The sequence below is a fragment of the Geospiza fortis genome, unplaced genomic scaffold (assembly GCF_000277835.1).
Source record: "Geospiza fortis unplaced genomic scaffold, GeoFor_1.0 scaffold352, whole genome shotgun sequence".
In the NCBI taxonomy this organism is placed as follows: Eukaryota; Metazoa; Chordata; class Aves; order Passeriformes; family Thraupidae; genus Geospiza; species Geospiza fortis.
In genome coordinates, this window is record NW_005054645.1 from 209123 (window position 1) to 224087 (window position 14965).

The 14965-nt window shown below is 45.2% G+C and overlaps 1 protein-coding gene across 1 annotated transcript in view; it reads right to left on the bottom strand.

Annotated features, from left to right (window-relative positions):
- Positions 1-14965, bottom strand: part of NUP210 (nucleoporin 210) — a 53850-nt gene that overhangs the window by 24914 nt on the left and 13971 nt on the right. Inside the window, exons 11-25 of the mRNA XM_031064858.1 lie at positions 14307-14411; positions 14079-14180; positions 11259-11387; positions 10469-10596; positions 9777-9912; positions 9405-9467; positions 8305-8484; positions 6858-6938; positions 6497-6628; positions 6148-6306; positions 5533-5624; positions 4716-4890; positions 1820-1995; positions 637-854; positions 26-162 (exon numbers count right to left, since the gene is read on the bottom strand). Of these exons, the coding sequence (XP_030920718.1) occupies positions 26-162; positions 637-854; positions 1820-1995; positions 4716-4890; positions 5533-5624; positions 6148-6306; positions 6497-6628; positions 6858-6938; positions 8305-8484; positions 9405-9467; positions 9777-9912; positions 10469-10596; positions 11259-11387; positions 14079-14180; positions 14307-14411 (2013 nt within the window). The remainder of the gene's footprint in view (positions 1-25; positions 163-636; positions 855-1819; positions 1996-4715; positions 4891-5532; positions 5625-6147; positions 6307-6496; positions 6629-6857; positions 6939-8304; positions 8485-9404; positions 9468-9776; positions 9913-10468; positions 10597-11258; positions 11388-14078; positions 14181-14306; positions 14412-14965) is intronic.

The window sequence follows — 14965 nt, forward strand, 5'->3', positions numbered from 1 at the left end:
CAGCAGGAACAGAACAGTGCCTCACCTCTCTGTAGGTTTTCAGTAACCCAGGGATCTCATAGTAGACAGTGACCACCCCAGAGTCCCTTGCCAGGGCCACGCCAGTCTTGGGGTCCACGAGAAGAAGAGCACTTGAGGAGGAGCTCCACACACCTGGCAGGCCTGGAAAACACCACAGGGGCACTGCTCACACCCTGCTGCCAACTGCAGCTTTTCCTGGGCACTGGTGTCTGAGAGTGCCACTGCCAGGCAGGGCACACCCCTCCCAGTGCCCAGGAACCACTCTGGTGTCTGAGAGTGCCACTGCCCAGCAGTTATTCTGACACAAGCCCATTAATACCAACAATCAATCAGAGTGATTGAAGGCAGGCCTGACTCTGCAGGAGCCCCACAGAACCAAGCCTTTCCAGCCAATGGAATAAAAACGTCTGAAGTGTGATGATGCTCAGGAATTCAAAACAAGAGATGTACTGCACAGTGCAATTAAAATTAGAGGAGTTGATCAAACCTATTTTTACCATTAACAAGAACAGTGACATTTGATTCTGAACAAACATGGTAAATTATGCATGTAGTTTTGCTGAGCCTGGTGTCCCATGGAAAGGCTGCTAACCCACAGAGCTGGAGGCCACTCACCTTCCTGGGCTGTCAGCAAGGTCCTGAGGCACAGGACATCCCCCACCACCACGTCAGGGAGCTCTGGGAAGATGGCATGCTGCACAGGCAGTGGGATGTAGTCTGCAGTGCCACTGTGCTCTGCATCCCACACCCTGAGCAGGGTCAGCCCCACGTTCACAGTCCTGACCACAAAGGTGTTGTTGGCGGCTCCCTTGGCGATCTGCACAAAGTCGTCTCTGCACACAAACACAAGTGCTGCTGCATCAGGGAAGGCTTGGCAATGGCACTGTCTCTCCAACAAGAGAGCTATCAAACCCTTCAGCGGGCTGACTTGTTTTCAGGAACAGTCATCTGATGAAGTCCAGCAAAGTAAGGAAATTATAAAAATTATTTAGGTGCCACTGAGGCAAATTACAGTTCTCACTTCACCACTATGCTGAGGACATACCAAGATTGTAATTATGCAGGAAAACTACTTCTTAATTGTGAGAATTGTAGAGCTTTAGAATGACATGATCTGTCTCTTTTCCCTTTTCTAAAGGGAGTTAGGAAGCCAAGAAATTTGAACACCAATATGCAACGTCCCAGACATAATGCCATTGGATGGCCAGTTCTGGTATTCACCCAAATTCAGTGAGGTGCTCTGCAGAAAACAAACCATGTTTCAGTAATAGCATTAGTGGTACTTTCCTGAAGACCACAGGAGGCTGCTTCACAACATTTATTCTGTAAGGCAGAGACCAAAGGCCTTTTGAGGCTTGTCCCTGCTGTGGGAAGGCTGCACAAGCCTATCTGAGGAGACAGCCCCTGACCCAGAACGTTCCTCACCTTACATAAGCCCTCAGTGAGTCAGTGGAACACAGCACTGACAGAGGCAGATGCTGATAGATCAGCTGTTTCTCTGGGCCACTGCTGCATGCAGGGGGATGATTCAGAGTCACTCAGTGCAGAGCACATCTCCTGCAGGTCCCACTGGGACCATGCTTATGATCTGGGCAGCTTTCCATGGCTAGGGAATATCGATTGCTAACTGCAACTCTCCTTCCTGCCACTGCCTCTGAAGGCTGCAGAGGTAAAACCCTTGCTTTGCTAATCCCAGCCCAAGCTGCATGTTCACTTGATATCTCTGGAACCATTTTTGTTCTTTGTGTGTCTGGCCTTTCTTTGCTCTCTGTAATTACCACCCATGACAGACACCCACCTGTTGGTGGCAAAGTTGAGCACAGCATTGTGTGCATGGAAAGTATCTCCAGAGTTATCGTGGAAATGGACTGTAAATGTCAGTGTCACACCCAGGGGCAGGGCCTGCAGTGCCTCTCTGTTCTGGGTCAGCAGAATGGGCCTCATGGAGATCCTGAGGTAGGAGATGGGGCAGACCTGGAAAAACATCAGCAGTGAGAAGGAAAGTTAAATTGCTTTTTATGATACCCCTATAAAAATAATCTAAAAGAGTTCTTTTTATGTAAATATCCAGAGCTGCCTTTATGAGCTATTTGCATTTAGCACATGCCAGGACTGACACGTGCAGCTGTTGTTATCAGCATCTCCATTTCACAGCTGAAAGGGGCCTCAGACTCTGTCTAGTCCAGCCCCCACTCCAGCTGGGTTACCCAGGGCCAGGACCATGTGCAGGCAACTCCTGCACATCTCAGATGGAGACTCCACAGCCTCCTGCACTCTGTGCTCAACAGCCACCCCAGGAAAAAGTGCTGTCCCATGTTCAGACTGTGTTTCCTGTGTGTTCCCCTTGCCCTGCCATGGCTGAGAAAAGCCTGGCTCTCTCTGCTTTGTACCCTCACAAGCTGGTGTTTCTTAGCCCTTTTTTCCTAGTACCACTGGGAACTGAAACAAGCAATAATCATGTAGAAACATACATCACACACACACTTCAGGGAACACATTACTATCCTATCAATTCAAACTGTTAAGATTCCCTGGATATGCAAGGGAAGAAGCGGCCCCACGTCCTCTCTCCTAATAACTCCTGAAATAAAAGGTGCAATTCATTGCCCAGGTATTAGAAGGGCAACTCACAATGTATGAATGAGGGGATGGAATAGGCACTGCTGCCCAGCTCCCCTGCAGCAGGTGAGAAAGCCAAGCTGTTCCAGGCAGAGCTGGCAGCTGACAAACCCTGGGGGCTCAGCAGGCTGAGCTTGCTTCCCTCAGTGCCTCTCCTCAGCCAAGACACAAGTTGGGAACTGCTCTGAACTCCTCAGGAGAATCTGCTCCATTAACCACATGTGCACACCCCCACATTCCTGCAGCAACACTCCAGTCAAAAAAGGCTTTCTGAAGACAATGACTTGACAACCTAATATTTTGGCTTTTAAATAGCATATTACTATTCTTGATCAACTTACCTAGGTTAACGAGCAAAATTACCCAACAAAAATAATTGTATCTGCTCTTTGTGTTACAGCTTTTGGAAAATAAATAACAGAAGGGCAGAGGAAGCAAAACCCCTCAAATATATTGAAAAAACTATTTTAAAAGAAGGCCTCAAGCTTATCTTGTAGAAAAATCCCTTTATTTTCCTGACCTAAGAGGCTCAGCTAAAACGTAAAACTCTGCAATCTGAAAATGTACATGTCAGAACTTAAAAAGGAAAGGACAAATTTGGCCTCCAGCAAAATACATCTTTGGTGAATCCAAAAAAGAAAAAAAAGAAAAAAAAAGTGGCTGTAACATCAGTATATCCCACTGTCTGCTCCACGGGCTGGTTTCATCAGATAAAATCTCTGTGCATACAGATCTCTGCCCAACAAGCTGTGGTTACAAGCCAACAAAACCCCCATTTCCCTGACAGATTATCAAGCCTGCTTTACTTTAAAATCTCAGCAACTATCCCACAAGGGACAACTGCTAAATTTAATATTGATGAAAATAGCCTTTTACTGTTAAAACATCTCAGGTTTTGATGTATTTTTTTTAATTCAAGAAAAAATCAAATAAAATACTGAGTGCAGCAGGTCCAGGCAAGTGCTGAGCTTGGTTCCAGGCTAAGCTCACTGTCACTCCTTCTTCCCCCACCCTCCCTGGCTTATGTAAGAGCCCTTCTCTGAGCCAAGTTCAAGGGCTCAGTGTTAAGTGATGCTGCTGCAGCAGTTTGGTTCTTAATTGTGTACACTTGTACACAGACAACACCAGATCTTATGAAAGAAGGACAACGTGAAGGAGAGAGCTTTGCCTTAGAATGACACAATAGATTCAAGCTCATCTCCAGCTCTGTCACAAGTTCTCTGACACGACCTTTGGCAAAACCTCTCAAGCTCTCTCAGCTCTTCAGCCATAAAATGAACTGTGTTACCTCACGAGGTTAAAAATATCATTTCCATAAAGGCACTACAGTTGTAGTAAGTACAGGAAAAATGAGCTGTACAAGGTGCTGAACTGAGATGGGTTCTACTATACAGAGCTTTGTACCACCATCCTGTGTACAGGACAAACTCACACAGGGGGATCTGACTTCAGTCCCACTGGGTGCTGACTAAATGGCATTTGAGCCACCCCAAACTCACCAGACATCTTCCACTTGCCAAAGGGAAGAAACAAGGTTATCAGTAACACAGCTGGAGACTTCACTGCCACCACCACACAGCAGGGGTGGCTTTAGTGACACTGGGCCCCCATTTCTTGTTTCATTCCCCACCCAGGAGGACAAATCCACACCCTGTCCTACAGGCAAAGCTGAACACCATGGGAAATACCAAAATTCAAATAAAAAAATCCACCAAGCCCTTTCACAGTGATTACAGGAGTTAAACTTAGAAATAACTTAAAGCACTCAACTGTACATTTTTCTCCTTTAGCTGGGACAGCGGGAAGATGCTGACAGTAAAAAGGGATAGGAGGAAGGGGAGCAGTGGGTATCTCAAGGCTCATGCTGCCAGATGCAGGAAGTTCTTGGCTCAAGGATTTTTTGAATAGAGATGATGATGGGCTTACATTCCCTGGTGTCCCACGGTTCAAAGCTCAGAACTGTTCATTCCTACACTGCTCATTTTTCAGAAGTGAAGTTCAAGAAGTGCAGCCAACGATGTTGCAGTAGTGAAGAGGTACTTGAGGAAACTGCAAAGGAAGGGAGCTGACAGTACCTTAACAGCAGCTATGATGGTCTGGTTGATGCCAAACAACTCTTGTGAAACCACTTCAATGGTTGAGGATCCGATGGCAGAGCCAGAGACAAGGAATCCTCTCTCATCAATTTTCACTACAGGGACTTTGTCTGGCCCCTCCAGGACACGGTAACTCAGGGAGGCCACTCGGTCCCTGAAGCAAAACAGAAAGTAAGGAACCCCTTAAATGTGTAAAACCATACACTTAGGGTCACTTCCAATACAAACCATTCTGTGATTCCATGGAATCATGCTTCCCTCCCCCTAAAATTTAAATGTCTCTAAAGCTTTGCCCTCAGTGTGTGTCCTACTGTCTCTATCTGACCATTATTATGCTGGGAAAACTACATTTCAAGCCTGGTATGAGTCTAAAATGTCAGTCTTTGAAAACAGATTATGTAAAAATAGTTTCTCATTTGGAAATGACATTTTAATCTGAAAATCCAGCCATAACCTCTGTGTGCAAAACACACAGAATTATATTCCACAAAGCCTCAATCACCCATCAAAACCTCTACAGGAAGCAGGCAGCAGGATACTGCTTTAACTGGCTCAGCTGCTTTTAATAAAAGGATCTGAAAGTTCCCAATATTGAATGAATTTTCCAGCTACAATCTCAGACAAGATTTGACAAAGCCCAAGAGAACAGTAAGATACCATGAACCAGCAGGGAAGTTGTGCATTAAATGGATGAACAGTGCTACTGAGAGACTGAAACAGCTCCCTTAAACCCAACTGCCCTACAGTTTGGATAAAAGGGATGACACAAGCCACAGTATGGAAACTGAGCACTGACCTGTTGGTCAGAAGTTTAATGAAGGAATTCGGTGACATGAGGATCTGCTCTGCTTCTGCCTCTGGAGTGATCAGATGAAGTTTTTCAAACACCTGGAAAACAAGAGGCATTTCAGCCCACTGTTGTGTGCAGACAGTAATTTACTTTATTTATTTAATCTTCAAAATAAACAAACAAACACGAACAGAGCTGTAACATTCTTTCTTCTCTTGTATAATATATATGGTAAAACAAGACAACTGAACATGAATATTCCAGAATAGGAGAGCCAGTATCTTCTACAAGTTATTCTGAGAGTATTTATTCCCAGGGCTATGGCTAAACTGGTCTGTAGTAAGTTCAGGAATTTTCTTCAGCATGAAAACAGAAGATTTCTCAAGGGAAAAGGTGTTGGGAACCCCATATTCACCTGAGTTACTTTAGACTCCCCTGCCCCCATGAAACTATGAACTGAATGAGCCCCAATGAGGAACATTATACAAACAAGAGTAAGGGCTCAAAGATAAACCAAAGCTGGAACTACTCCTGCATTTCAAATTCCTGATTTCAAAGACAGACTTCAGTCCACTTCTGAAGGAGATACTTCAACTTGAACCGTGTAGAAAATCATCCTACCTGAATCTGGATTTCATCGGACAGTTCTCTTGCCATGTTGTGGAACTGGTTGGCTGCAGCATCCAGGACCTTCACTACAACTTTCAGGCCTGTTCTCCCCTTTACTCTGCCATAAACATCCACTGCAAAGTTGTAGTTGGCAGGAAGCTGAAAAGCAGCCTTGGACAGGAGAAAGGGATTAAAGTTGGACTCATGGAAAGCCCAGACATTGGCACCGAGGTGCTGACAACTGATCCTGGGTTTTGAGGCACTGGGGGCAGCAATATTCCCTGCATTGCCCTGATGTGGCTGGTTCCTTTCCAGAGCTGCACACACATGCACTACACACACACACACACACACACTTTACCTCACTGTGCCTTGTCCTGACATCCAGAGTGTCCCTCTTGGTGACAAACCAGTGGAACGTTAGCCCCGGCACAGCATTGCCAAAGGAGAAAGGAGTCTGAGTGCTGGTGATGCCCATGACATAAACTGGCATCTGGAAAGAGAGAAACCAGCCTGCTTAGGTAATGCCAGCATGCAAACCAAACACCTGCCCACAGCAGAGAGAATTAAACTTAAAATTCACTGATCAAGAGATAGGGTCTCTCATGAAGAAAATGGTTCCTCCCAGAGCTGCAGTGCTGTCAGCACACAATGTGACAGCAATGAGCACAGCTGCAGTTCCAACACATGAAGGGACAAAAGCCAATCCCAAACCAGCTCACCTGAGTACCAGCTTTCATTCGTGTGATGGGTGCCCGAATTCTCACAGCTGTCAGCTGTACTACCTCAACTTCCACCTTGTCCTGGGAAGGAGGAAGGGAAGACACTCTAAGCATGTGTCAAACAGAAACCAGATTTCACTTTCAGGCTCTACAGCCACTATTTTGCCATTATCTAATGACTGTTGCTGTGTGATTAGCATGACTTGTCAGAGGAAATACAGATGGACAAATTCAATAGGACTGTAAAAAACTAAAAAGGATTAAATTTTGATGGATAAGCATTTAAAAATGCCCCTAAATTGAAAAAAAAATCTGCTCAAAATTACTGATGGCATGAATGTTGGAGCAGAGAGGTGAGAGACAGCGGCACACAAGATCACAGGGAGAGGAAGAAGAAGAGGGATGAAGAAACCCAGGGGTAAAGGAAGAAATGGATAGGACTTAGAATGAAATGAGGATTGTAGAGCACTAAATGAGACAACTGAGAATAAAAGAATGATGTCTGAACTCTGATATCTCCTCTACATATATCCAGGCATTCCTGATTTTATTCCTGCTATATACTGGGGAGGAAAGGTCAGACCTGGACCTCACTGGGCAGCAGATTGACCTTTCAAGTTCACTTCGCCTCCTGTCACACCATTAGGGCAGAGTGCTGTTCATACATTAAAAAGCACAGATTTCTTGATATTTTATTTTTTTAAAAACTCACTTTGTGTCTTCCTGGACTGTGCTGACACCTTTCAAGCAGCAGAGCTTTGTGGTTCACAGCAGCTGTGCTGCCCTGAGCTCAAAGGAAGAAGTCATAAGATCTGGCCCAAGTTCTGTTCCTCTGAGTCTCATGCAAGTCCCAGGGACTTGTGCTCCCTTGCAGGCCTGCCCACCTCCCTCACACTCAGCTGCAGGAAAATCTAAGGACACAGATTCTGAGGGAATATCAGGGATTCACTGCTTGCACTTCACAGATGGTTTCAGACCACAACAAGGGGTGACAGGGTTCTATACAGGCTGCTGCAGCTTAGGAGACAATGTGTGTTTTTTTCAGCAACAGCTGCCTTCTGCATCCTCCTGATCTAAGAGGGCATGCAGACAAGGACAACCTTCTGCTGTGCTGGAAAGGCTTCTTTAGAGGGGCTTTTCTAGATGCACCAATCCTGAACCTAACCAATCCTGAAGACACCAGGCTGGTCAAAAAGCCCCCCTGGTTATCTGTGGGACTCTGGTTTAAGGCACAGCAAGATTTACCTACCTGTTCAAAGTACCACTGTGCCAGTACCTGTGTAGTTCACAGGCCAGGGAGAAGGAACCCTGAGCTTTCATCTTCAGGAAACCAGAGAAGTGCACGAGGTAACACTGCTCATGCACAAAGACTCTGTGCCCTCTTTCAGAGCCAAAGCCATGAGTCAGAGAGACCCTGTCAGCCCCCCAAAAGCACCACAAACATTACCTGGGACACGGCCACAAGCTTCTCTGTCTCTGCATCAACAGCCTGCAGCACTCCTGTCACCACCCCAGTGCCAATGGCCACTGCTCTGATCAGCCCAGAGCTGTTCACTGCTGCAATGTGCTCGTTGTCAATGGAGAAAATGACGTTGGAGAGAGGCTGGGGGCCTCCCTCAGCAGTGATCTGTCAGAACAGCACACAGAACAGCACATGAACCCTTCAGATAGTTCTTCTGGTCACCACTACAGGGCACACCCTCCCTGCTCAGTGCCACAGTGACTTCACTGCTGCCTGCACCTTCCCAGGACAGCTCCAGGACTATTCCCCCTGGTCCCAGCAGCATGTCAGCCTGGGAAATGTGTGAGCTGAGCACACAGGTGAACCCTGTGCCCCACAGAGTGTCACAGGCTGATGCCACCTCCCCTCCAGAAAGTTTCAGCAAGCTTTACCTGTCCTTCTCCTCAGCACCCTGGTGCAGAGCTCTGCTCTGTGTTTCAGTGTGTACAACAAACTCACTATGCCTAACTTCATGGAGCTGGCAGATTTACTCATGCTGTGCTGGTGTTTAACACCAGAAAAGCTGACACTCAATTGACAAAAGCAAACACAAATCCTTTGATCCAGCAATAGAGCAAACCAGGAGCTGGCTCAACAATGACACTGTTCATGGAGTATTTATCACAGAAACACAATGGGTTGGGTTGGGAGGGACCTCAAAATTCATCTTGTTCCATGGGCAGGGACACCTTCCACTGTCCCAGGCTGCTCCAAGCCCTGTCCAGCCTGGCCTTGGACACTTCCAGGGGTCCAGGGGCAGCCACAGCTGCTCTGGGCATCCTGGGCCAGGGCCTGCCCACCCTCACAGGCATCAATGGTTTCCCAATATCCCATGTGACCCTGCCCTGCACAGGGGTTGAAACTACTCCCTCTGTCCTGTCACTCCAGGCCCTTCCCAAAGTCCCTCTCCACCAATCCTGTCAGTCCATTCAGAGTGAAAACAGATAAATGTCAAGTTGAGTATCTACTGCTGAAAATCCAGTTATGAAGATTCATTTTACAACAGAAATTACAAAGTTAAGAAAATAGGTAAGAAGATGCCTCACCTGAATCATGGCCCCAATAATTAGGGTCACTTTCCTTGGCAGTAGTCTAAATGGGGCAAAGACCTAAAACCAGAAAGATGAATATCTCTGTTCAGGATCCTTCAGTCAGATAAATTATGCCACAAAACAGTACAAGTGTACAAGTGTACAACTGAGTCTTTAGTTGCTTAATCACAGTAAATTGAGCATGCAGAAAATTAACTCATCATCTGCAGTTAAACAACACTGAAATCTGACTGGCATTAGGTCAGCTTCCAGACAGAATGAATTTTATGGCAAATTGATTATCATACTGTAACCATAATTTATGTATTCCTCTTCCATTGTAGCACAGACTTTCTTTGTGCATGTATCTTATCTGAAATGATTTACTTCAATCTGCTGTGGAGCAGAGTTGATTCTCTGTCCTCTTCTGTCAGCCACAGCTGCCATCAGGCTCGTCTGCCCAATGGTCATCCCACGCACCAGGAAAGCAGCAGTGTGCTCATCCAGAGCCTCCCTCAGGGGGCTGCAAAGAAATCCATTAAAGACATAATAAATTACTGAGTAAATTACAAATAGCAAAGCAAAGGACTCATTTAGTGCCCAGCAGTTTTACCACAGGCTAAGTGACTCTGTCTGAAGCAAAGTTAAGGAAATTATCACATTTCTACACATGATGGCTCTTTGCAACCTGTGCTTTATTGTAACATTAAATACCTGAAATGGAAATGAAACAAGTAACAGACACAGTGAGTTTGATAACATCAGATGTGCCTTGGCACAGCACTCTTGACCTGACACTATTTGCCAAGTCACTGCTTCCAAGATGCACAAAGCTTCATCAGTCATCACACTGGAGGAATGCAGTCTCTTTCATCAGCCAGCAACATTCAGGCTGTTAGTTCAGGCAATTTCCCTCAAAAATAATAATCTTTAACCTTTTACCAGGCAATTAAGACTTCACAAAAATAACGTAAATAGAATCTCAGCCATTGTGTATTACTGTGTCTTTAACCTAATACCTTTATTCATTTTTTGCCAATTCTTAATTGCAGATTAATTTTAAAAATCCATTAACTTACACAAGTGAGACAAGCTGAGATGCTGCTCTGAGACTGAGATCCATGACTGGGAAGTATTTTGCTGGAAAAGGTTTCTTAGAATCATCCAGAACTCTGACATAAGCCTTAACTGTTTTTCCAATCTCCACCTGAAACAGACACATCCAGTCATTCTGCATTCAAACCACTCTTATTTATTAGCATAAACATTTTCATTTTATTTTGTATTACACTTGTAGTAGGGTAGTGGAGATAGAGCCCCAAGGTTAGACTAGCACTAATTTTAATGACTAATCCCTGCCAGCTAGAGTTAGTGTCAGATGAAATGAATGAACTCAGGTCCTTCAGCTGGCAAGGGCATAATTAAAACATCCAGAAATATCAACACTTCTTTTGTTTAAGGCGCACCCAAGCAGGCAAGAGCAATGAGCTGGACTTTTTTTGTTAAGTTTTAAAACCTGACATATGGAAAATGACCTTGGGGCAAAACCTACTCCTAAAAGAATTGCTCACATGCACTTTAAACAGGAGGAAATGTAAATGAGCATGTCCATATAAATTATGGATTAATATGGCTGTGTAAATGCAAAAGTTGAGATTGCTGCCACACAGAACATGAACAGATACCTGATACTGTGAGACACTTATAACCTAAAGGAATAAATCTGGGAGGGAGGAACAGAGACACAGGGAGGTTGTAGTTGTTTCTCTGTTGTAGCATCTTGTCCATGTCTGATCTGTGTGTTCAGGACCAGCCCAGGGAGTCAGGGCAGGCTGGATCAGCTCCTAATGCTGCTTCCAAGGCACTGACCTTGTCAACAACTCGCACGTACAATTCCTGAATATCAGATACATGAATTTCAGCTTCAGCTGGGGCAGGGAAAGCCAGACACAGGTCATGAATCATTACAGTCACTGATCCTGGGAGCAGAGGCTGCACCTGCAATGCCAAAAGAAAACTGCATTATAGCACTTCTTTTCTGTTGTTCAGAGGATAAAATTTGTACCACTTTCATGGCAGAAGCAGTTGAATGCAGAAATCTCCAAGCTTAGACACAGAGAATTCTTCCACCAAAATAAAATCAAGCTGTAAAACGGATTTAAAAAGTATCATGCTACTGAGCTAGTGCAAACAGCCCTCAGGCACCAAGTGAATTAACAGCTCTTCATCTGGAACACTCTGGCATCCTGTTACTCTCCCGCCATTAAGAGAAAAACCACACAAATCATTTAGAACAACAAAACTTTTCTTAGTAGAGTGAAAGCCAAAGTGATAAGGAAAAAAAAAATCGAGGACAATGATTATGCCTGTAAAGCATTGATATTCCTGTAAGATTTGTACTCTACTGTCACTGTCACTGCTTTTTATCTGAGCAGCCAAAAGCTGGTGGTAGATCCTGGTAAGTAAGAGACAACTGACAGATCAGGTGTTTCTGTAATAAAACTATTATTCCATTAGTTTTAAAGAAAGAGAATGTTACACCTCTTAGCGGATAAAGAGAATGAAACAACGAAGAAAGAGACCTCTGGTCACAAACACAAGCCCTCAGAACTAAGCACCCATCCCAAAGTCCCCTCTCCCAAGGCCATGCACTCACACCTTGCTCACATCAGCTCTGCAGTTCTCCTGCAACTCCCTGACCTTGTCACAGACCTCAGAACAATCCCAGCTGTTCTCCTCCCTTTGCCCAGGGACAGCAGTGAAGCTGGGTGTCCTGTTGTGTGCTCTGAACAAGGGGAGATGGCCAGGCCCCCCAGTGCAAAGGAGTTCAGTGAACTCTCAGCACTGCCCAGCAGCACCACAGGAGTCAGCAGCAGAGCAGTGGGGAAAGCTGACATTTTGTTCTGTGAGGGCACTACTCCTGTTTCTGCTTCAAAATAAAAAGGGATGTGAAGTTTTAATAAAGGTCAGCTTCCAGAACAGCAGCAGTTCCCAGAGAGGGTGTCTGATACAGGGGATGGGCAGCAGGGCAGGGGATGTGGCCAGAGGAGGGAGCTGGAATGGAGCTCAGCTGGGCTGGGAGACCAGAGAAAGCAAACGGGGAAAAGGGCAAGCAGGGCTACTGCAACTTTTAAAATGCTTCCTGCCTCAGCCACCCCTGCTGTTCTCCTCTCCCATGAGGTGTGCAGTGGCTCCCAGTATCCAGGGATATTGCACTGGTGACCACTCTTCTCCCCTACCACCCACCCATGCCCAGAGAAAAACCAGAGGGAGAGGTACTGTGTCAAAATCAGAGGGAGAGGTACAGAATTCCTCCTTGGCAGCCCCACTGAAAAGTCTGGGAATCACTGCTCCAGATCACTTGAATTTAGTTTCTCAGAAGAGTTTACTGCCAACTCATCCTCTGCCAACATGGCCTGCACTGGTACCTGCCATGGCAGCAGCCTGAGAGGGCCTGCTGATTTCCCAGGCCATTCTGCTGCTTCCATGGAAAACCAGGGCTGCTACTGGGATTTAACACAAGCACAGCACACAGGGCTAACAAACCTGCCAAATCTGTGTGGGGCTGCATTTTTAAAAAAATGTGTTTAAAGTGGACTTTTCTCTCCTTTAATCTGACAGGCAGTTAAATCTCTTCCTACACTTCACAAAGCCTACCTTGCTGTCACTCCTCCACTCCTGGATTCCAGACAAGAGCACTGAACCTGTCTCATGTACATCAGTTAAACCCATCAGGGAGACCTGACTAAAATCTATTAGGAGTTTGAACAGTACTATGTACAAAAATCTCCTCATCTCTTCTACTTTTTTCTCACCTCCGTGCCTAGTTGAAAAAAATATTCCCACCTCACACTTATAAGTTATAGAGACAATCAAAATGTTTCACAAATTCTTTTGATATTCTCATTTCCACCCTAGTTACCATTATTTCACTAACTTTATCAGCATTACTTCTTAAAAGGCAAATCTGTAAATTATACATTTATAAAAACCACTCTTTAGAGCAACTTCCTTTGTTTCAAGTTCTTGCCTAATGAAAGCAGCAATGCAAACACACAGTTTTACTGGTGTCCACTGCAGAATGGATTTCATATCCTGGGCCTGATGAAGTCAAGCACACCTGCACTTCAGTGGCATCTTCTAGGGGAAAAGTGCACTAGAAACTTCGTATGGAGATCAGAATAAACTCTTGAGTAGATATTCATTCACAAAATATCAGGATGCAATACTGTGATTAAAAAATACCCTGAAACAGCACTATAGGATTAAAGAATTTGAAGCCTTCAGAACTACTGGCCCACAGCAAATACTCCAGTATTACTTTGGAAACCAATTCATGTGTAGCTTCTGAATAATTCTGTCACGTTATTCTTCATGGTGTGTTTGTGAAATCAGGAACATTTTACTTCAAAGTTGTAATGGGTGAAATACTTGGAACTGGCTTTTATCTTATACAGAGAACACAAGTGCATCACAGCTGTAACAAAACAATTTCCTGTACCTGAGACTATACCTGACAGTGCCAGTGCAAAGATCCCCCACCTGAAGCACAACTGACAGGCAAACACATCCAAAATGCAACTGCTGCCTCTCTATCCACACCTGCTGCAAAATGCCCATGAGTGCTGAAGCTGCAGAACAATAACCTGGTTGCCAAAAAGGTGTAAAACCCCCAAACACTGCACTCACCAAAGCAATGCCTTGAGTCTCCTCATGTGTCACTCTCACAATATTTGGCACACTGGTATTAATGAAAAAATATCCGGAACCTTGTTGGATGAGAAGTTCTGCCTGCAAAACCAAAAAAGCATCCAGAATTAAGATTGTATCTTTCTAGTAAAGCTGTCTCCTCCCACACCTTCTGTAATGTGTGATGTTTTCCTCCCTGCAGGTGCAAAGCAGCAGAGAACTCCTCACCTGGACGTCAGGGTGGTTGTAGATGGAGAGCCCAGTGGGGCTCACCTTCACATCTTCCACGAGCATCAGTTCAATGGTGGCAGGCCCTGGGAGCACAGCTTCGTGCTGCAAGAACAATGGCAGCAGTTACAGCAGAGGCACAGCACTGCCACAGTCCTGTGTGTGCAGGCAGGATGTTTAAAGCAGGCAGCCAAAGCTCAGAGCACAGGCTGAGGGATGAGATGGCCACAAGATCCAGAGGGCTCAGTCAGTCATCCTGCACAGGGAAGGGCATCCTCAGGGCTGCTCTGTTCTGCACCCCTGGCCAAGGCAGAGGACAAAGGCCCAGGACTGCAGGATCAGTGAAGGATGTCTGACAAGCACAGACAGGATATTAACTCTGAGCCATGGCTTAAGTTCATACAGAATGATAAGGCAAACACACAAAGTTTTCTAGCTCTAACTCATCTTTTCATGATTATTCTTAGCAGGCCACCAAGAGAAATTCTTCCTTAAATGTAAGTACATGAACACTGGACCAAATGCAGGTTTAATTACTCACTCATAACAACATTAGCTCAGAAAAGGAAAAAGGTTTCTAGAGGAAGTCACTACTCTGTACCCATTTCACCTCATTAGCAGAATTATTTCCTTGCTGCAGAAAGGATGTCATCTCTCAC